General features: G+C 39.7%; 1 protein-coding gene across 3 annotated transcripts in view; it reads right to left on the reverse strand.

Annotated features, from left to right (window-relative positions):
* Window positions 1–22,373, reverse strand: part of LOC136879210 (uncharacterized) — a 1,250,431-nt gene that overhangs the window by 229,372 nt on the left and 998,686 nt on the right. For all 3 annotated transcript variants that reach the window (XM_067153008.2, XM_067153007.2, XM_068228965.1), the window contains one exon: window positions 21,885–21,992. In XM_067153008.2, the coding sequence (XP_067009109.2) occupies window positions 21,885–21,992 (108 nt within the window). The remainder of the gene's footprint in view (window positions 1–21,884; window positions 21,993–22,373) is intronic.

The following is a 22,373-nucleotide window of genomic DNA, read 5'->3' on the forward strand; positions in this document are numbered from 1 at the left end:
CAAGAAATTTTCAGACGGACCCAGGGGGTAGGGGAAATATTTGATGATTACGCACCGGAATTTTGACCTTGTTTAACAGTTTATGTGTCAAGGTGCCTGAATCTGAAATTTTCGACAAGTTTTATCGAAATCTTGCCCTGATTATAAATTATACATAAAAGATCTCAGGTTGAATGTGTTGAAGATATTATTAATTTAGGTCGTGAGTTCGAGTCGACAGTCGGTCAGAATAAATTGTACCGTCCGCCTCCTACTCCGTTCCATTGTTCATTTCTCGACGTTGCTTGTCGCACGTCCGAAAGATCGGTCTCTTTTGACGCAACCCCTTCGCCTCCTCGCCCCTGTGGTAGTCCCGATCGCAGGACCAGCGTTGTAAGTAGTATAATGGGAGAGTTCGGGCGCCACCTCCCACCTCCGGCTCCCAGGGGCCTCTTCCACCTCCACCACCTGGGAGGCCATCCCAGGGGCCCACTCCACCTCCCGCGGGATATTGGAATTGGTAAACAAATCCACGTGCTTTTTTGACAGCCACGTGCTTTTCGACAGACAACAACGCATCGCTAACACCACTGCTGCCATCTTGACGGGCCTAAACCTCAGTGCTACCAACTTAACCTACTTAGCGCGAGATTTGAATCGGTAAACAAATCCACGTGCTTTTTTACAGACAACAACGCATCGCTAACCTCACTGCTTCTATCTTGACGGACCTAAACCTCAGTGTTGCCAACTAAACCTTACTAGCGTGAGATTTGAATCGGTAAACAAATCCACGTGCTTTTTTTGACAGCTGTCATCCGCCATCTTTAATCTACAGAGCACCGTGCTGCCCTCTTTATGGCTACTACCTTAAGCACGTAGTAGCGGCCAATTTGAAAAGTTCCGTCAGCTGTCATCAACCATCTTTAATCAAGAGAGCACAGTGCTGCACTCTTTAGTAGAAATTTGGTGGTGACAAATTCCACGTGCTCTTGTTTGGAAACAAACCCACATGATTTTTTGGCAGCTGCCATCCGCCATCTTTAATCAAGAGAGCACCGTGCTGCACTCTTCAGCTACTTACCTTTGAAATGTGGTGGCGGCAATTTGAAAATTCTACATGCTCTTGTTTGGAAAAATTCCACGTGCTTTTTTGACAGCTGTCATCCACCATCTTTAATCAAGAGAGCACAGTGCTGCACTCTTTAGTTGAAATGTGGTGGTGGCAAATTTCACATTCTCTTGTTTGGAAACAAACTCACGTGCTTTTTGTCATCCACCATCTTTATTCAAGAGAGCGCCGTGCTGCACTCTTTAGTTGAAATGTGGTGGCGGCAAATTCGAAGTGCTTTACAAACTCTTGTGCTTTTTCGACAGCTGCCATCCGCCATCTTTAAACAAGAGAGCACAGTGCTGTACTTTTTAGCTACTTACCTCTGAGGCGTACAATTTGAAAAATCTACAGCAGCCATCTTTAATAAAGAGAGCAGCATGCTGCACTCTTTAGTTGAAATGTGGTGGCGGACAATTTGAAAAGCAGCCATCTTTAATCGACGAGCACCGTGCTGCACTCTTTATCGTAGTAGTGGACAATTTCTACGTCACAGCTGTCATCCGCCATCTTGCGTCGCCCTCTTTAGCTACTAACCTTTGAGGCGGACTATTTGAAAAATTCTATTTGACAAGCTGTTATCCGCCATCTTGCATCGCAAACCTCAGTGCTGCACTCTTTAGCTGAAATGTGGTGGCGGGCAATTCCACGTGACAGCTGTCATCCGCCATCTTGCATCGCTAACCTTAGTGCTGCCCTCTTTACGACACTGCTGGTAATTTAAAATCCACGTGACCTTTTTAACAGCTGGCATCCTCCTTCTTGCATCGCAAACCTCAGTGCTGCCCTCTTTAGTTGAAATGTGGTGGCGGACAATTCTCTTCGACAGCAGCCATCTTTATTCAACAGAGTACCGTGCTGCTATCTTTACGGCTACTACATCGCTAATTAGCACTTAGGTGCCTACGACACAAGATGGCGTTGGCTGTTATAGCCTCTTCCTATGTTAAGGCATGGCTTTATCGAACAAGTTTAAACATGCATCGGGAAAGATAGAGTAAGCACGTGCTGCAGTGATGACGTCATTGTGCATGTTTAAACCTGTTCGTTGACTAAAAGCTTTAGTCATCGAGATACAGTTATGGAGAGTGGAGCGCAAACATGACGAAAACATTAATAGTTGATGTGCAAGGCTTTAAAGTAAACGGCAACAAATTTGTGTTTAAAGAGGTGGCTGTGTTAGATTGCAGTGTGTTGTGGGCACCAAAACTTGTTAGTTTGGTATTTAGCCCACCGTTCCCTTACTGTTTGCAAACAGATGAAGATAAAAAGCAGACTCAGTGGATCGAAAACAATTTAGGTTTGAAGTGGGAAGATAAAGGAATACCTTATCGTTTTCTACTTTTAATGATGAATGCACATTTGCCAAGTGCAGATCTTGTTCTCTTAAAGGGTTGTGAAAAGAAAGAATGGTTGTGTGATTATCTACCATCATCGTGTGAAATTATCGACATGCATGAATTGGGGTGTCCATCATTTAAAACTCTTCCGAAAGAGCATAGTAGAGAAACACGTAAACAGTCTTTACAACATGTATGCATTCCCTTTTTATTGCTTGTGTTGCAGTGCATGCCGGGAAGTGAACAACATATGTAAACTGCAGTGTCGAAATAACCTTAGTGTAAAAGTAACATTTGTAGTGTAAAGACATCATGTCATTTCTAACAGATACTAAGTGTAACGCAGTCGAAAAGGCGATCGTAAAGTTTTATGCATGCAAAAGGAAACTAAACACTTTTACTGAAGAAGAGTTAAATGCATTACCAAAGGCATTTTTGGTTAATGTAGCTGCGAATGCTGTAAAGATGATTTGGGATAAAGTGTCTCGTGAGTGGACTCAAGATCCTGTTTTGTCAGAGCTTCAAACGTGTAGTTTACATCATGAACACGTGAGTTTAGGTAGAAGACCTTCTGTGAGACAGTGCCGTACATGTCAACTAATTAAACTGTATCACGGACCTTAAACTAACGAGTTGTTTTCGCTCATAAACACTTATCATGGCTGCGGAGAGAGTAAACATGGAAAAGGTGAAGAAACGTGCTGGGAGAAAGATGAGGAAGCATGTTGGGCGTGGACACATCAATAAAGTAATTGATCTTCTTTCCTTCGAGCTTCATCTCCCCTGCGGCCCTAGAACACGTTCGCCTGACAAGTAGTTACATGCTGCCTGCACAGAGTATGTCGTGTAGCTGTTAAAATATGCTTCGTAAAGTTATGCTGTGTGTGTTATTACCTAGTGCTTCAGCTGCTCAGAAGAATATAGCAGCACTTGTCGTTGTTGGTGCAATAAAACGAAAACTGAGTGACAAAGACTGTAAAATAAACAAAGGATAAAAATGTATATATATTCTAAAATAAATATGAATTGTTAAAACATATTACAGGTGTTGTTTAATCCTACAGCATGTCCTAGTGACTTAGAAGAAAGGAAACGTAGAGGATTAAAAGAAAACACACATAAGATTTAAAGTACATCCTCTTTATTAATCCATGAATTAAAGCTGTTATTAAAACCAAGCCATTTAACATACAGTTTATTCCCACGACGTCGAATAACACGTTCAACTAAATAGTGATCAGGATATTTTGTTTTCTGCAGTTCTTCGATGTAGAATCCTCGTTCAATAGCCTGTCCTCTGAGATCGGGAAGTAAATACGTAACTGGATTAGTAAGCTTAACACTTCTGATTTGAAAAATTTCAGTGCTCCAGTTAGGTGTGTATCCTTTTGCAAAAATAGACTTGTGTTTGCTGATGCGAATAAAATCACCTTCTTTAAAGCGATAGCGACGTGGATCAGCTGTTTTAATTACAAGATGAATAGCATCTGGACGAGGTGTATTCTTTGTAACAAGACGTGGCTTTGTTCCGATAGTGCGATGAGTTGTATCGTTGTAGGAAGATAAAAGTTAGGTAGCAGATCAATCCAACGATATGAAACTTGTGCTGTAAATTCTCGCCACAGCATTGCTTTGAGTGTACGATTAAAGCGTTCTACAACACTTGCCTTGAGATTGCTGAACGTAGAGTAGTGTTGAATGCCAAGTAACTTGAGGCAAGAAGAAAAATACTTGTTGTAAACCTCTTTACCTTGATCAGTTTGAAGGAGCCTTGGGCAGCGTTTGGATTCTTCAACAATATGTTTAAATGCTTCTTTAACTTGAGCTGCTGTTTTAGAACGCACGGGTTGTGCAAAAGCAAACTTCGAGTACACATCGATAACAGTAAGTAGATACTTATACCCCTTATTACTAGAGGCATATGGAATCATTTCTACTAAGTCTACTTGCCAGAGATCATCTTTTCCTCGTGTAATAATGCGTCTGCGACAGTAGGTGGGACGTGCTGGTTTATGTAACTCATGTGCGATGTTTACCTTTACAGGTGAGTTCTTCTCTTGACGAGCCATTACAAAATAATACTGGCATAACGTAGATCTCTTTCTATTTCTAGAATTTCTGATCCGTGACCTGTGTGACCAGCCTCTTGCGATGCTCTTAAAAGTTGTAATCGTTCAACGAGTAAGTTCGGGTCATTCCAGTATCTTACATCCACATACGGCAACAAAGGCTTGTAGATAACATCAAGACTACGTGCAGTCAGAAACAGCTTAGAAATAAACTCACGATACTTGTAACTCTTATATGCATTTACAGCTTCTGTTCTCTTGTAATTACGTCGTGTTGCGTCAGTAGCAAAAAGTATTGCTTTATATTTTTGAAGATCATCTTGTAAAATTATATCCTTGTCAGGTATTCGTGAGAAAAGAAGTTCTAAGGGTCCTTTCTTAGGCTTATAGGTAACACCTTTTACAATGAATTTGTTGTTATTAACCTGAACATTTGAATTTCCTATTCAGAAACCGTTATCTTCGTAGCGAATACTGTAGGTAGTGTCAGTTTGTCCTGTAAAAAGTTTTCTATGTAAGGTGCAAAGAGAGATCCATAGGTATCTTGAATAAAAGTTCTAAACTGATTGCGATACTCTGGTGTTATCATAACCTCAGACATGGATGGTAGATTTTGCGTCGATGTAGTAGGTGTTTCAGCAATAACATCTGTAGTTAAAAACTCAACACGCTTAGATGGTGATGTATCATTAATTTCTTCTTCTTCCTTATCTTCCTCTTCTTGATCTACATCCTGCTTCTTCTCTTCCTTATCTTGTTCATGATTTTCTTCTTCTTCATGCTTCTCTTTATGATATGATGTTTGAATAGAAGCAAAACTTGAAGTAGACTGCGGTAATGAAGTAGAATTAGAAATTTCTTTGAGTGGTGTACTTAGTTGTGTTTTTAAAAATAAGTTCGTGTCTGCTTGAATACGTTTAAGCTCTTTAAATTTCCGTCGAATATTGTTTCGAGCTTGGATGATATGATTTGTAATCTCCTTGCTAGGTGTTAACTAGAGGATGGTTTTTAATCAAGTAGTTTCTGTACTTCTGTGTTAATGCATATAAAATGATCGAAATCCATACGATATCGTCCATTCTGAACGACACTTTCTTTATCAATAACTAAAAAGCTGTAACGGTGTAATGACCAACATTTAACATGATCGTTATACACATATCGCATGTTGCGCTCATCTTGCCGAAAAAGACAATAACATTTGCGTTGTCGCGTATCAACTGCTTAGGCACACGAGAATAGGTTTGACACAAATAGATGCAATCAACATATTTATGCCGACCCATACTAAAGAATGCACGAATAACGTTTTGCTGTTCTGTTGCGACATCATCAAAGATCATAAGAGAATTAGGAAGCACATCGTCTGGTGATGATACTTGCTTTTGCGAATTAAATTTAAAATATCTTATTCCATCTTTAACTAGATCGTGCATTACAGTTTGTAAAATAGTATATAGCGGTTGATAGAGTGACTTTGCAAATACGTAAATATTCTCGAAGCGTACACCATTTACAGAAGTAATAAGTGTAAGCAAAAGATTTGTTTTCCCGCATCCCGATGGACCTGATATAATACATCGAACAGTAAAAGGAAACAACGTTCCATGACGTTTTCTTGTAGTTGTACTAGAACTAGGTAAGAGATGTGGCCTTGCTGCTTTATAATCTTCATGATAACTGAATCATAAAGTACGTAATAGTAATGTATGTATGTATTAAATGAAACAGGAGGTAACGGTTAGTTTATGATTTGCTCTTGACTAGTAAAGTTGTGTACAGCATGGTGAAACAACGATATCCAAACGACATGAAGAAGGAGAAATAAAAACTGTTGGATGGAAAGATGTTATAAAGGCTGCGCAAAAACCTATTCGAGGGGAATACAATCATCGTGTTAGCTAATACTAAGGCATTATGCGCAACAAGAGCGAGAATTTCTCCAATGTGCAGAGCAATATTTAGTAAACGTGCACGAATTATTCCTCTACCAAAACGAGTAGGATTTCTTCCTGCACTGTTTGCTGGCCTAGCAGCTTTAGGGTCTTTGCTAAGTGGTGCTAGTGCTGTCGCGAGAACTGTCAAAGCTGTAGAAGAAGCGAAACAACAGTTGAAAGAGAATGAACGTCATAACAAGACGATGGAGGCAATTGCGTTACGAGGCAAAGGTGTGCACATGAAGCTAGCGCCATACAAGAAAGGGCTTGTTATCTACATTTCTCCAAAAAACGTCTACTGAATGCACTGCCACATCGAGCTCTAACGCATGATGAAGATTTTACGTTTGCTAAACAACTAGGAATTCATTATTTTCGAGGAGTGTATATGCGCGATCAACTACCAGTACGCCCACGTGAACGTGAAAGTGCCGTAATTAACTTGGACAACAGTCGTGGACCTGGAACTCATTACGTTGCTGATATAAAACGTAAATCTAAAGTATGGTATTTTGATAGCTATGGAGACTTACCTCCTCCTTTTGAGCTCATACGTTATTTCGGAAACAGTGCAGACATTGTTTACAATAAAAACCGTGTGCAAAACATTAATAAACGCATGCGCGGACGATTATATCTTATGTTCTTATATCAAACCCAGACAGTAGAGAAAGAGCATTATTGTCTACGTGATGATGAACAGTGAAAGAACGTTTGCTGTACGTGGAGAAGGATCTGAAACAACCGTCTATTTTAATCCGCCAATCGAACTTGGCTATCAACCGCATAGTCTTGGACTAGTATCGTTTGAAAGCTACAATGAAATGTATAATGTGCGTGATGGTGTAAACAAGTTCTATTACGATGAGTATGTGCTAACACTACCCTCAGATAGTTATTCAGTAGACGATATTCATGACTATATTGAAAGTACCTTATTTGATCAGTTTGGAGAAGATAGTTTTAGTAATCATAATTACAAGTTCTCAATAACTATAAGCAACATAACACATAAATATGTTATTGAATCATCATTTAAGATTAACTTCAAATCACAACTTGATTCTATTGGAACATTGCTTGGATTTTCATCGAGGGAGCTCCTACCGAACGTACGTTACGAGTCTGATCATCCTATAACACTCTTCGATGATTATCATGTGAACATTACTTGTAAAATTATTACAGACTTGAATAGTAATCTACAACCTTCGCACGTCCTGCACGACTTTATTGTTACAGAGGAACGTGGGTATACTATTTGTGAGAAACCATCAGTAGTTCTTTATCATCCTCTGTCTGAAAAACACATTAGCAACATTACTCTTAGACCTGTAAATAAACATAATCAGCTTATTCATTTAGATCGGCACTCGTACGTAGCTTACAAACTACATCTCAAACAAGTATGAAAAAACATCTATAAAACACGGTGTACATTCCGAAGACATACTACGTGTGTGCAGAGACTCACCGAGTTAACAGATACCTATAAGCAGATACTCCAAGTTTTAGGATATACGCTACTACAACAGAATGCAAGAAATGTTAGACATTACGAACACAGTAGAAACTCGTGAAGGTGTAGTACGAAGTGAGCTTCATTCCTATCAGCCTTTTACGTTTGTATTAAATAACAATGATGAAATTCATTTTATTATTAATCAGCAAGATGTATACACCTTACCACACGAAAGCTACCTCTATATTGAAGGACGACCAGAAAAGTTGGATGGAAGTGGACCAAGCACATCACAACTAAACAACCATGCTCTAGCTTTTCTCTTTTCTGAAGCGCGATATGAAGTAAATAATGTTGAAATAGATCGAACGAAGAATGTCAGTATTACAAATGCAATGAATCTCCACCCTTCTTTCTGTGATGAAGAAAGTAATCTTTTGCGGATGGCAGGATGGTGTCCAAAAGCTACTAACAACTGGATGATTAATGAGGATGGAACTTTTACGGGTATGTTATCAATGAAACATATTTTTGGCTTCGCAGAAGACTTTACACGTATTATAATCAACGCAAAACAAGTGCTTATTTTAATCCGTAATCGAAGTCATTACAATTCTCTTAAAGCAGTAGAAACATCAGTAGAATCGAAAATTACACTTCATCGTATACTGTGGAGGATTCCACATGTAACCTTACCTGATCGTGAAAAACTTCGATTGCTCAAGATTGTAGAAAATGATATACCATTACCTATACGTTTTCGAAGTTGGGAACTGCATGAATATTCTCTGTTACCACCTAAAAACAAGCATAGCTGGGCTGTTAAAACATCACGTTTTACTGAGAAGCCCTTGTATATTATTTTTGGATTTCAAGCTAATCGTATATTCAATCACGGAAAGGATAGCTCACTGTTTGATCATTGTAAATTAAGACACGTTAGACTATATCTCAACGGAATTACGTATCCCTACGAAAACATAGACATTAACTTTGAGAAAAATAAGTTTGGGATGCTCTATGACATGTTTTGTAAATTTCAATGATCGTATTATCAGAAAGAAGATCGTCCGTAATTTACACCTCAAGAATTTAAAACTAAAGCACCGATTATAGTTATAGACTGCTCTTATCATGAAGAATATATAAAAGAATCTCCAGTTGATATTCGTTTAGAATTTGAAACATCCGAAAACATTCCTGCTAACACAGCAGCCTATTGTCTTATTATTCATATGAGTGATGTTACTTACCATCCGCTAACGAATATTTTTACGAGACTATAAATAAGAATAGCTCTTTATCATTAACATTAGTGTGTGCTTCGACATCGTACGCTATGGAACAAAACTGTAAATGTGCGTGCTGTTTGCATGCTCATACGCAACATCTTATTTATCTTACACGAGTGAGTGAGGCTATTAAGATGTTCTATAAACATACAACGTCGATGCCGAAACATCTTATTCAATACTTACCACCAGGATTTTTATCTACGTACGCTGCCTCTTATGTACATAATTTTTGGGACATCCTTCCTCTGCACAGTAAGATGTCGATCGAAGTAGCTTTAAGCAGAACTTGTGAACGATATTACAAGCATCGAGGAGAAAATGGTGATGATGATTGGGATGGCCCAAATCCGACGATTGAACACTGTACAAAGTGTAGGAATGAACTTTCTCTAGTACCTCATTGTGATGTTGATGATGATTTCGAAAAGGAATAACAACAATGTAAGAAGTGTATGATCTTCTCTGTAAAGCATAACATACTTAGTATAATCTATTTCTAAATGTTTTTGTTTAATTTGAATGTTGCAGGAGGCATACTGGAAAACGTTCTTAAGAAGCATACTATCCTTGTCAGCAGCAAAACGGACACTGTTGTAGTATATTGTAAATAAATATTTGATCGCATTCAAAAGGTTGTACTTATTGCATTCCTTCTACCTACTTACTCTTAAGAAAACGATCAGGTCTAAACATGCACAATGGCGTCATCACTGCAGCACGTGCTTACTCTAGCTTTCCCGATGCATGTTTAAACATGTTCGATAAAGCTATGCCTTATCAGAGGAAGAGGCTATAACAGCCACGGCCATCTTGTGTCGTAGGCACCTAAGTGCTAATTAGCGATGTAGTAGCCGCAAAGATAGCAGCACGGTACTCTGTTGCATAAAGATGCTGCTGTCGAATAGAATTGTCCGCCACCACATTTCAACTAAAGAGTGCAGCACCGAGGTAAGGGATGTAAGATAGTGGTAGCTGTGTTCTTGAAACAATGTATTATACACAATTTAACACCGAACTTTCTGAAAGGAACGCTCAAAAACATCGTTCCGCACCACATTCCGTCCAAGTCCAACAAAAACGAACAAAATTTGGTTGAAACACAAACTTTGCTTTTTATATTTAAAACGTTTTTAAACAGTAAACTTTACGAGACTCACCTTGAAGCAGCCAATCTGCTTCCTGGCATTCAATGGAATTTATTTCTAAATCAGGTTAATAATAAAATGTTTGACATACTCTCACAAAAACATTTTACGTTAGAGAAGAAATTAGCTACATTAAAAATGAACAGAAATGCATCAAAAACTCAGCCCAAAGAAACTAGTTTGCAAAGAAACTCAATCGAGAATTTCCATCCTCCTGTTATCAATCATTCTAACGTAATTTTAACCACGGAAGGAACCGCCATTTTAGCGTAGGGTCCGAAGCATAATTGGCTTAATATGAACGAAATAAACGCAGTCAATAACTTACTGATTGCGTCGGAAGCAACAATCAATAAAATGCCGCTAGAAGATCAAGACGAAATTAGATTTGAAGTAAAAAGAAAATTAGATAAGATGTTCAGTTCTAATAACCTAAATAAAAGAAATCCCCCTTTCAATTCTAATGCCAATAATTTTACTTCCGAACCTAAACAAATCGCGGAACTCAAAAAGAAAATTAAAAATAACGATCTAATTGTCACAAAAGCGGATAAAGGAAATACTACAGTTATCATGGACAAAACTAATTACATATCTAGAACCAAAGAATTTTTTAACAACAGCACGTTTACAATAATCAGTAAAGATCCTACACAGAAAATACAGCGACAGTTAAAACAAACATTAAAGAATATATCGTTTTTTTACAGACCAAGAAAAATCAAAACTATTAAATATGAATCCAGGTCTACCCACAGTTAAAGCCCTCCCTAAAATACATAAAATTGACGTCCCTATCCGGCCTATTATTACCTATAAACCCAGCCCTCTATATAAATTTGCGCAATTTGTTCAACGATTTTTGACTAAGAACTATCAATTTCTCTCTAAAAATCCATGAAGAACACTACTGAACTAATTGAAAAAATGAAGTCATTTAATGTACAACCCAACCATACCCTTCATTCTTTCGACATACTAAATATGTATCCAAGCATACCCACAACCAAACTTTTCTCCATTATTGAAGATAACATAAACAAACAGAGCTCTCTCAGCAAATTAGAAATACAAGATTTTATTCCTATTCTGAAACTGGCCATCAACAAACATTTCTTTAAATTTGACGAAACCATCTATTAACAAAATGGACTGGCCATGGGATCACCCGCATCGAGAATTCTAGCAGACATTTATTTAGATTTTCTGAAATATACAAAAATAAATAGCAATACTTTTCCAAACATCCTCATGTGGGCCAGATATGTTGACGACACATTTGTTATAATGGATGAAGAAATCAAGAATGCGACCTCTACCCTGCAAGAACTAAACAACATTGACCCCCACATCAAATTTACGCTTGAGTCCGAAAATAATAAAGTAATTAATTTTCTGAATTTAACTATTCTCAGAAATCCATGTGCTCTTTCATATAGAATTTTCAAAAAACAGACACAAACTGCCAATACTATTCGTCAAGATACCATACACCCTCAAACACACAAACGTGCATTCACGATACCTATGTCTAAAAAAGACCTCAATAGCGAACTCAACACTATAAGAGCAATCGCCAAATTCAACGGTTACAGCAGATCATTTATAGAACAGATAATCAATAAATTTAGACACCGGGCCAAGACTACTCTCACAAAAGAAAAACCTATAACTAACGTTTCATCTACTTTTACATTCAACGACGGTATCCATCAAATCACCAATGTTTTTCGAAAACATAACGTAAAAATCTTCTTTTGAACTAATAATAGGACCTCAGAAATTATACATAATTCGACATCAGTCAACACCTCTAACAGATTTTCCAAATCTGGAATCTATAGATACAACTGTATCGACTGCAGCGCCTCCTACGTGGGACAAACAGGACGCAAATTCATAACCAGATATTCAGAGCACATCAACGCGGTAAGATATAACAAGTTTTCTGCTATAGACCAACACATTCACGACTCTAATCATAAGTTTACTGATATAGAAGTTGATTTTGAAATACTTCAAATAGCAAACAAAGGGCCAATTATGAACATTGTCCAAAATTGTTTAATTCATTGCGATCAATATTTCAACCCTAACTATAATTTAAATGAAATTTTCGAGAAATCTAATAGTCTTTATGATCCCTTAATTAAATGGCTAAGAAATATTAGACCACCTAAAAACAATTCGATCTTTCAAACCATACGCAGTACATATCCACATCATTTACCCCCACTACCACATCCTTCCGCTCCACCTTAGCTCCGTGACAGTTGCTTCGCCTCTACCCCTCCCCTCTCCACCCTTCCGCCTCGCCCCTTAACCTTATAATCGCATCCATCAGTCCAGCTCAGTCCGCGAATCACTCAGGCTGCTCAAGGTGAGTTCGTTTGTAGTATTCTCTTGGTTTTTCTAGACTTTTCTTTCTGATCTTTCCTTCCGACCTTTTGCGTAATTCGACTTCTAATTTCTTCCCCAGGTTCCTCAACTCATATTGAAGTGGGAATTAATTCTTTGGATCTAATCAAGTTCATGTTTACGTTTATTTTCCGGAACCAAACTACTGAACACACATAATGTCAACTTCATATGCCATTAAACCTCATATAATAATTTAACAGTTTTAGAAAACTAAAGATATATACAAGCTGGACAAACCGCCATGGGTATACAACAACGGAGTCATCATTTTAACGGATTTTAAAATGGAGTGCAACTTCATCATCTACCATATTTTATTTTATATTCATCTGTGCAAATGTTATAGTGTGTATTTAAAGTTGTTTAAAATTCATATTTCATATTCATCCATGCAGGTGTTATAGTGTGTTTAAAGTTGTTTTAAGGTTTTATTGTGTTTGCCCGATTTGACTTTGTGCCTGATGATGGCACATATCTGGTGCCGAAACTAGTACCTCATGTGAACGATATGTGGTGCTTTCACATTAATAAACATCTTTGTATTGAATAGGAGGAACCCTCTTAATTTCAAATACTGTAATCCCACTTCAATACGGATCATGAGATTTCTAAATATTGATGGCAGCTTGTCAAATAGAATTTTTCAAATTATCCGCCACTACATTTCAACTAAAGAGGGCAGCACTGAGGTTTGCGATGCAAGAAGGAGGATGACAGCTGTTAAAATAGTCACGTGGATATTAAATTACCAGCAGTGTCGTAAAGAGGGCAGCGCTAAGGTTAGCGATGCAAGAAGGCGGATGACAGCTTTCACGTGGAATTGCTCGGCACCACATTTCAGCTAAAGAGTGCAGCACGATGCTCTATTGATAAAAGATGACTGCTGTCAAATTGTCCGTCACCACATTTCAACTAAAGAGTGCAGCCCTGTGCTCTCTTGATTAAAGATTGGGGATGACAGCCGTCAAAAAAGTACGTGGATTTGTTTCCAAACAAGAGCATGTAGAATTTTTCACATTGCCGCCACCACATTTCAAAGGTAAGTAGCTGAAGAGTGCAGCATGGTGCTCTGTTGATTAAAGATGGCGGATGGTAGCTGTCAGAAAAGCATGTGGGTTTGTTTCCAAACAAGAGCACGTGGAATTTGCGACCACCATATTTCAACTAAAGAGTGCAGCACTGTGCTCTCTTGATTAAAGATGGCGGATAACAGCTGTCAAAAAGTAAGGTTAAGTTGGCAGCACTGAGGTTTAGGTCCGTCAAGATGGCAGCAGTGAGGTTAGCGATGCGTTGTTGTCTGTCAAAAAGCACGTGGCTGTCAAAAAAGCACGCGGATTTGTTTACAATTCAAATTTCCCGGGGGAGGTGGAGCGGGCCCCTGGGAAGGCCTCCCGTGTGGTGGTGGTGGAGTGGGCCCCTGGGAAGGCCTCCCGGCTGGTGGAAGTGGAGGAGGCCCCTGGGAGCCGGAGGTGGAAGTGGCGCCCGAACTCTCCCATTATACTATTGTTGTATCTCCGCCTTGGCGCAGTGTAAACGTCATTCAACCTTCTAACTCACCTATAGTAAGCGATACTGCAGCCAGGAAGGGCTGGAATTGTGGGAAACTAGGGCATGTTTGAAAGAATTGTTGGTCTAAGTCTCCTCTGAAATGCTTGAAATGTGGTCTAGCTGGTGTTACTCAGCACGTGTGTCCTCGGTGCAACCCTCAGCAGGGAAACTAAATGCGTCGTTGGCGCTTGATGTTGGTGTAAAAAAAGGATCTGGAGCCTTCCCTCGTCTACACCCTTGGCCAAAATTTATGCCGGATCGCGTGTACTGTATACCTTATTAGACACCGTTTCCTGCGTTTCCTGCGTGTACCAATCTTTGTGTCTTCTATGTATTTAAAATATCTCCAAGCCTGTGAGAGTTTGGAAAAGTTCATGTCTGCTGATGACCGTCAGGTACGTCCGGTGGGTCGAGTCAAATGTCACATTAAAATTTATGACCTTTCGTGGGATTGGACATTTAATGTTGTTCCCGATCTGTCTGTCCCGGTTATATTAGGAACCGATTTTATGCTGGCTACTGGTCTATCTATTGATTTTATCACCCACGCCTTTGCCTTTCACTTCAAATCAGGCGTCAGTTACCCTTTTGAAGGCCCTTTCCAACGTGCCACTCTATGCGCCCTTTCGAAAATCCAACTTCCCAACGCCTCGTGTGAATTGACTGACAACCAAAACTTAATGTTAAACAGCTTGTTGGAAGAGTTCTCTGATGTTTTGACTGCTGATTTAGGTTGTGCCAAAAATTTCTCTTATTCCATTGAACTGAAAGGTGGTACCCCTGTTAGATCCCCTCCATTCGGTTGCTCACCCCCAAAACTGTCTGCTTTGAGAGAATGTGTTAACGGCCTGTTGGAAAAGAAGGTCCCTCCAAGTCTCCTTTCCGTAGCCTCGCCTTCCTAGTCCCTAAGAAGGACGGTAGATTTATGTTTATTGTGGACTATCGTGAGGTCAATAAGAATATTGTGTTCAACAGCTTTCCCTTACCCACCATTAAAATTGCCTTTCAACATTTTCAAGGCGCTAAATTCTTCACCGTTTTTGACCCCAAAAGTCGCCCTTGAACTGCCTTCGCCACTCCTCTTGGACTTTTTGAATTTAATAAAGTACCGATGGGCATCTCTATTGGTGGACAAGCGCTCAGCCGCGTGATGGATTCGATCTTCGGAGATCTGAAATTTTCCTATGTTTTCAATTTTCTGGATGATCTTCTCATTTTTCTCCAAGCTTTGACGAGCACCTAGCTCATCTCTGAGAGGTACTTAGTCGCTTGCGCAGGCACGGTTTCACTATAAATCCGAAAATGGTGTCTCTTTGCTCTAAGCCCTAAAATTTTATTGGTCATGTCGTATCAGATTCCGGAATCGATGTGAAATCCGACAGGGTTATGTGTATCAGAGTTTCCTCGGCAAAAGAATGTCCGCGGTGTGAGAAGATTCCTGGGTATGGTCGGTTTCTACAGCCGTTTTGTCAAAGACTTTTCCCAAATTTCGGCCCCTTAAACCTTCTGAAGAGGAAGAACTCCCGTTTCGTCTGGGGCGAAGCTCAAACCCATGCCTTCGATCATCTGAAAAATGCCCTTTGCCAAGCCCCTGTCCACCACAGTCCTGATTTTTTCCGTGACTTTGTCCTGCAGTGTGACTCCAGCGAACTTGCCGTTTCTGCTGTACTTAACCAGTCCAATGAGGACGGGAAGCCAGTCCCTATCGCGTATTTCAGCAAGTTGCTGCACGGAGATGAATTACGGTATTCTATTTATGAAAAAGAATGCCTGGCCGTAGTTTTAGGTGTTGAGAAATTCCTTTCTTATTTGGAGCACCGTCATTTCTATGTCCATATGGATAATCAAGCCCTATCGTGGATGAGCGCCAACGTTAAGCGACTTGGTAGGACAGCTAGGTGGATCCCCCGTTTGTCAGCTTACAATTTCACAGTTGTGCACGTTCGTGGGAAGGAGAATGTTGTGGCCGATTGTCTGTCACGTATGTTCGATGGGGTAAAAGAGTGTGAGGTCGAACCCGAGGAATACTGTCGTCTGACTGAAAGTGTTGAAAGTATCAATATTTTGCAAAATTACCATTGGTCCTTCGTGGACGTTTCTGAGCACCAAAAAGATGAGAGCGAGTGTCAGGAACTGATGAAAGTAGTCGCTGATGGGTCTCTTCGAGACAAGTCGTTTGGTATCAAACGAGGGTTGTTGGTTCATCGTAGCAGTAAAAATGGAAAAGATTAGATTTACCTTCCCCTCAAATTAAGATCCACGATGTTGCACTATTATTATGATTCTTACCTGGGTGCTCATCTAGTCAATACAAAACCTTACATCGTATCTCTCGTGATTTCCTTTGGCCTAACCTCAAAAAGGAACTGTTATAGTATGAGAAAAGTTGCGACGTATGCCGACGGTGCAAACCTGCGCAATATTCTCAAATTGGACTCCACTCCGCTGACATCGCGTCCTAACCGGGTGGAAAGTTATTTTTCGATTATTTTGGCCCTCTCACGAAATCCAAGAATGGAAACGTTGGAATCCTGTCCGTCGTCGACGCCTTTTCTAAATTTGTCCGGTTGTTCCCAGTCCACAAAATAAACTCGAGCAGCGCCGTCCGCATTTTAACTCGGCATATTTTTGGAGTTTATGCCCCTAAAAGTCTTAGTCTCCGACAACGCTTCTACCTTCAGCTGCCATAAATTTCGTCACCTGCGTTTTGATGGGGAGTGAAGCATGTTTTTCTGATTTCCCACTACCCGAAACCTTCTCACGTTGAAAGATTTCACAGTAATCTCAAATCCTGCCTGAGTGCTTTCCATAACGCTGATCTGCGCAGCTGTTAGCCTTCAACAGTGCTGTACACAAATCTCACCGCCGCACTCCAGCTGATTTGTTTCTAGGGAGAAGCCTTGCTGATCCGCTGCAGTTGAAATGGGACATTTGGTATCTGTCCGGGTCATCGAGAAACGCGAATATTGAGGAAAAATGGAAGGAAGCCGTTGCACACTTGGTTAGAGCCCGTGACCGTGTGCCAAAAAAATTCAACCAGGGGAGGAAAAAGGTCACCCTGGAAACTGGAGACATGGTCGTGTTGAAAATGTTTCCTATAAGCTCGGCAGCGAACCAAATCGCCGACAAATTCTGCCATAAATGGTCTAGTCCCTTGGACCTGTAACTGTAGAATTGGAGGATCTCGCAAGTAAGAGGTTATCTTGTTATTGAAACCATATCATCAAAGGAGCCAGTAAAACTTTATCTATTTTCCATTATATTTTTAGTAGTATCACATGCTTATTCTGATTGTTGTACAATTACCAGTGTTCACAAGTCCTTTTTATTTCAGGGAAAATAATATTGAGAAAAAAGGCAATGGAAAGGAATATCGGTGTCATTAGTTGAAGATAAGACGAAATAAGTTACGATTCCCTTGGAGACGTTAGGATGTTGTGCTTGATCTCAATTTTTCTTTGGCTACCTGACTCCTACTCGTGAATATATTGGATGAATTGCTTGAAAATAGACTTATTCAGCGTGGTGTTGTTTAAGGAAGTACAGGGCCTCATACTGAGGTGGACTGCGTTTTACAGTGCATTTTTATAACTAATTTGTGTAATAATGTACATAATATGCAACTTCCTAGTTTTAGTTAGATTTTAAGTCCCTTAGTATTTAGCAGTGCGCGCACTTTAGGTTTAAGGGTTTTTGAACCTAACTTTAAAATGTGTCTACTTGTCTGATCAACAAGAAGACACATTTTAAAAGGGAGCAGTGAGATGATGAGCCATTTTTGAATGACAGTTTCATAAAAGTCACCATTCTATTATTGCTAAAGGCCTCTTGCGGCTTAACATTGATTGACTTAACTATTTCCAAGGTTGTACTAGAGAGGGCTGCACCCTCAGTTGTGGACACGGAGGGTCATTCTATCCGGCGAGACTATAACTTTATCTCTTTGACTCTGATGCTTGTTGTGGTTGTGAGAGCGGAATATATAATGGATTCCTCGCCGATCGGAGTTGCTTTTTTGAGCTATAGATGGGTACTTATGAGATTTAAACTCTGCCATTACCGCCATCCTTCTTTTTATTTTGACGGTTAATATTGCTGGTATGGTATTCCTTGTACTTATATTGGTTCTATGGTTATCTCGTGGTTTTCTTTCGCTTTTAATTACAGCTGATTGATATGCAATTTTTTGCTCTGCGGCGTAAATGGACCGCGTGTTTGTTGCTGTTATTGTGATTGTGTGATGTTGATAACTGGGTCTCTGATCAATTCTATTTATGTGCACTACATTCTAAAATATTTTTCCATCGAATGAATGTGTGCCCTGCGTGTCGACGCGGAGATCCATTCGTGTCGTACGGAGTGCGTTAGCTGAAGGATTTGTGCGTGACCACTGGGTCCCTATTATTCTACTACTAATTGTCTGCTGCGTGCACACTATCTCTGACATATATGAGACCTTCGTTTGTGACCATGAGAGTCACACAATATGAGTTTCTGTTCAACTGATTGACGGGAGCTACTGCTCGCATTGTTTGGCCGAAACCGGCAATGTCTGACTGTTTGTTGTTCTTTGGTCCAGAGGTGTTTTCTCTCTGTGCCATGCTGATACCTGCATTCTTTTATTTTATCTGCTCTGTGTTTCTACTCCCGGATGCTTGGGGATCTTATCCTAAAAATGGCAATTGTTGTTGAGAGGAAGATGAAGTTTGAAGGACTCGTATGTAAACAATGTAATTAATCTCGTGGAAAGAACGACCAAACTAATCCGTGTGGATTGTATTCAGATTAGCCCATTATTTAATGAAAATACAATTGAGACGGTGAGCACGTCGTAAGTTTAACATTATGGTTGGTGTGTTTTGAGAAATGCTGTGCTCACGCATTTACGTTACTACTTCGACTGAACCAAATGAACACAAGTATGTGTCCTTTTTATAATTTAAATTGCTGGCTTCATTTTCTTTTCCTTGAATTTTATTGCATTAATAAACCCTCAATTAAATTTTATTTGAATTTTATTGCTAGTAGTATTAGTCTCATCCCTGTTGTGCATTGTTGATGAGGGTCATTTCCAGTTCAGGGCTGTGTCTTAGGCGTTTCCTAGTCGCGGTCCACGCCTCGAATCTCCCGATGTGCATATTATATTATGTCATATATTATCGGTAAGGGAGGGTTGTGGTTCAACTGTTACAAAAGAAGAGGGATGCTATTCAAATTCAACAGTCACACACTTTATCATCCATTCCATTGTTGATGAATATGTACTGTAATGTGCCTCTCCCAGCCCACGGAGTGTAGAGTACGGTAAGCTGATCATTTCTACTTCAGAATGATACATACAACTCATTTGGTAGCGAGTACCGTTCGTACATCTTTCAAGGTTAAATATTTTCACCACAGGCTACTGCATCGTAAATATTTCACAATGCACGGGAATCGGAAACCAGCCTAGCGGTCCGTCATAGTCAACCTCCGCTATTAGTAGACAAGTAGGATAAGTAAGGAAATGTGAGTGTGACTGATAAGGATGAACATTTATTTTCCGTTCTACATGTCGAGATCAAAATCTGCAGTAAAAAAACCATTTAAAATAAAGTTAATTTAATCGAACGGTTAAAGAAACGTGAACTAGTCTCAAATTTAGCATCAGAGTTCGGTGTGTGCGTGACAACAGTGCGGATCCTAATGAAGAATAAGGACAAAGTGTTGCAGTTTGAGGCGAGTTCTGACAGTTCATATGGGCTCGCTCAAAGGAGAACAATGAAGGCATCATCTTAAAGAGAAGTGGACTCTGCGTTATTCATGTGGCTTCAGCAAAAGAGACGCGAAAGTGTACCTATTAGTGGTCCTATGATAACAAGGCAGGCGCAAATTTTTCACGAAAAGATAGGGCTCTCAGGGTCCTCACCAGCGTCCAGTGGTTGGCTACAGAGATTTAAGGACAGACATGGCATTCGAGAAATAAACATCGAAGGAGAAGAACTAAGTGGGGACAGCAGTGCAGCAGAAAACCTTATATACGAGTTTAAGCGCATAAATAAGAAATACAATTTCTTTCCAAGGCTGTCTACAATGCCGATGAAACTGGACTTTATTGGAAGTGCTTACCCAGTATAACACTAGCATCTCCTGGTCACAAAGGGTGCGTTACCATCTTGTGCTGGTGGCGACCATAAATTAAAATTAGCTGTTGTTGGTAAAGCAAAACATCCGCGTTCTTTCAAAGGAACAGTGATGAAATATTTCCCAATAGATTATTGTCATAATAAATCTGAATGGATGACACGCAATATTTTTAGGACTTGGTTCCATAATAAGTTCGTTCCGCGGGTTCGAGATTTCTTTGCGTCCAAATGCTTGCCATTAAAGCCACTCCTTTTTCTTGACAATGCACCCTCTCACCCTGTTCATACAGAGGATGGGAACATTTTTGTTTCCTATTTGCCACCTAATGTAACTTCATTAATTCAGCCGATGGACCAAGGTGTCATCGCAACCTTTAAGGCGGGAATTGCTAGGCTTCTTACTTTCTGAAGAAATGTCGATGGTTGAGTTCTGAAAAAACCCTCAATTTCAAAGAAGCGCTGTATATTTCCCAGAAATCTTGGGATCTAGTAACCGCTCAGAACATCATTCGATCGTGCACAAAATTGTATGTTGATGTCGAAGAGCTCGTTGACGATTTTCATGGGTTCACTGATGAAGATGAAAATGAGAGATTGATGATCAAAAATATCCTGAAGACTATTGAAAATGACATTCATTTTGGAGAAGTGGATGAAGGTAGCATCGAGGAGTGGCTTCATACTGACGATGTATTGCCTGGGCATCACATTTTAACTGATGACGAAGTAGTAAATAAAAGGGCGAACGGGAACTCGGCAGTGACGGGTGAAAGTGAGGGGGCTGGGAAGAAGAGTGCGTTACAATCGCGTACCACTTCAGATTGCACTGGGGTCGGCGGAAACGTTTATGGAATTCTTGGAGCAAGAGGACGATACAGATTTTTCAGACATTCTTGTAAATAGGAAGGTCAGAATGGACATAAAGAAGAAAATACCGATAAGTTGTAAGAGAGTGCAAAAAAGTAATTGATTTTTTAAAGTAGCTTAAATGACACCAGGTAAATTAATTATTTATGGTCTGCTGGTAATTTAGGTGAATATTTAGTACGTATTGTTGTAGCTTTGACTACATTTTGGTTTTAAAGAGGATTTAATGCACTAAATTTTAAGGTTATACAGTATGAATTTTATGTAAAGCCCATTAAAATTAGTAATATGGATTATCCGTTTTTATTAACCGTTCACCTGTTCACGGGCATTAGAACGGATAATCGATGTTATACTGTATAGGGAAATCGCAAAAACGAATGACAGAGCCCAAATGAGGCGAGAAAGGCAAGATGAGGAGTGAGGTTACTGGGCTAGAAAGTGCTATTGCAGCACGACTAACACCAATACCCCAGAAGCTCCCATACTGCGACAACCACGAATGACTTGGGTACTCTGGCCTGTGAAAAGCAGGCATATTACTTTGGAATGTAGTGTCGAATGTAGACATCAGTCACTACTTACCTCTGACACCTTCTTCCTCGTCTCTTCCTGCTCTTCCTCTGTTGACTTCTTCAGCTGATCAAGACGTCTCTTGGCCTCCAATCTCTCTTTATCCCTCTCCCGTTCCACCTGAAATGAGAAGTCCAGGAAATAGCTTCACCTCCTCAATCAAGTAAAACTACCCTAGGTATTACTAGTCACTCTGCTCCGTCATCAGGTGGTTTGTTTTCAAAGTACTCCATTTAAGAGTATGAGTGTGTGTCATCTCAGGAATAAACAGTTTACCATTGGTTTCAAATATTCCTTTTCCTATTTGTCATTGAGCACGTGTTGAGCATCTAATAATTTATATCCATAAGTTTCTATATTATTTCATTTTATCTCTTTTGACATTGTGTGTAGAATGGCGAGAGAATTATGTCATACTAGCTGATGTACCCGTGCTTCGCTACGGGATTCTCAGAAAGAATGACTTAGTGGTTTTCCTAACTGAAATCAACATAGGTCATT

This window comes from Anabrus simplex, chromosome 8 (genome assembly GCF_040414725.1).
Source record: "Anabrus simplex isolate iqAnaSimp1 chromosome 8, ASM4041472v1, whole genome shotgun sequence".
Taxonomy (NCBI): Eukaryota; Metazoa; Arthropoda; class Insecta; order Orthoptera; family Tettigoniidae; genus Anabrus; species Anabrus simplex.